A 1,651-nucleotide genomic window follows, 5' to 3' on the forward strand; every position below is an offset into this window, starting at 1 on the left:
ACAAAATGTAAACAATGGTTATCTGCTGCTGTGGAATGCATCAGGTGGATTTTTGATTGGCCCATCTGGGATGTTTATAATTAATGGCCAATCAAGACCGAGCTATCTCAGAGAGAGTCCAAGACATCTGCCTTTTGTTATCATTATTTTCTATTTTATTCCTAGCTTAGCTAGTCTTCTGAGATGAAGCTTTTCCTTCTATTCTTTTAGTATAGTTTAAATGTAATATATATATCAGAAAATAATAAATCAAGCTTTCTGAAATACAGAGTCAGATCTACGTCTCTTCCCTCACCTGAAAACCCCTGTGAGCACTGTCACACCCAAGTATTATCAAAGACGAAATTTATTACAAATGACTTGTAGAAACTGGCAAGAAGTTTAGTGTTCCTGAAGCCATCCAGTCGTCATTGTCCACACTGCAGCCTTGAGCTCCTGGTTCCTGAGGCTGTAGATGAGGGGGTTCAGGGCTGGAGGCACCACCGAGTACAGAACTGACAGGGCCAGATCCAGGGATGGGGAGGAGATGGAGGGGGGCTTCAGGTGAGCAAACATGATAGTGCTGAGAAACAGAGAGACCACAGCCAGATGAGGGAGGCAGGTGGAAAAGGCTTTGTGCTGTCCCTGCTCAGAGGGGATCCTCAGCACAGCCCTGAAGATCTGCACATAGGAGAAAACAATGAACACAAAACAGCCAGAAACAACACAGACAGCGAGAGCAATAGGCCCAAGTTCCCTGAGGTAGGATTTGGAGCAGGAGAGCTTGAGGATCTGGGGCACCTCACAGAAGAACTGGTCCAGTGCATTGCCATGGCACAGGGGCAGGGAAAATGTATTGGCTGTGTGCAGCAGAGCATTGAGAAAGGCACTGGCCCAGGCAGCTGCTGCCATGTGGGCACAAGCTCTGCTGCCCAAGAGGGTCCCGTAGTGCAGGGGTTTGCAGATGGACATGTAGCGGTCATAGCACATGACGGTCAGGAGGGAAAATTCTGCTCCCACAAAGAAGAGAAATAGGAAAACCTGTGCAGCACATCCGGAGTAGGAGATGTCCCTGGTGTCCCAGAGGGAATTGTGCATGGCTTTGGGGACAGTGGTGCAGATGGAGCCCAGGTCGCTGAGGGCCAGGTTGAGCAGGAAGAAGAACATGGGCATGTGCAGGTGGTGGCCGCAGGCTACGGCGCTGATGATGAGGCCGTTGCCCAGGAGGGCAGCCAGGGAGATGCCCAGCAAGAGGCAGAAGTGCAGGAGCTGCAGCTGCCTCGTGTCTGCCAATGCCAGCAGGAGGAAGTGCCTGATGGAGCTGCTGTTGGACATTCCTTCACTCTGCTCATAGTGGACTGTTGAAAGAAGACATTGATAAGCTGGGATAGATTTCCTTTTTGATTTCAGGTTTCTGGTCCTTCTGTGTTACTGCTTTATCTTCAGCATTGCACTCAGCCTGAATACTGGGGAGACCTGAGGGAAAATAGGGCTCCCTGTGCCGCAGGGCAGTCAGACCTGCTGGAACCACACAGGTGCCCTTTGTTCATTTAACCTCTCTCTATTTCACCATGATCACAATTAAATGTTTTTTGAAAAATAAAGTGGACTTTTGGAATTCTCGAGTGTAAAAATTGTTTTCTCCAAATGCTTTTCTCTTTCCCTATGCACA

General features: G+C 48.7%; 1 protein-coding gene across 1 annotated transcript; it reads right to left on the bottom strand.

The window, feature by feature from the left end:
• Positions 1–381: 381 nt before the first annotated feature.
• LOC141726613 (olfactory receptor 14C36-like) lies at positions 382–1,314 on the bottom strand. Its single transcript, XM_074531563.1, has one exon. The coding sequence runs from the start codon at positions 1,312–1,314 to the stop codon at positions 382–384; it is 933 nt and encodes a 310-aa protein (XP_074387664.1).
• Between the last annotated feature and the right edge of the window lie 337 nt (positions 1,315–1,651).

This window comes from Zonotrichia albicollis, chromosome 37, assembly GCF_047830755.1.
Source record: "Zonotrichia albicollis isolate bZonAlb1 chromosome 37, bZonAlb1.hap1, whole genome shotgun sequence".
Taxonomy (NCBI): domain Eukaryota; kingdom Metazoa; phylum Chordata; class Aves; order Passeriformes; family Passerellidae; genus Zonotrichia; species Zonotrichia albicollis.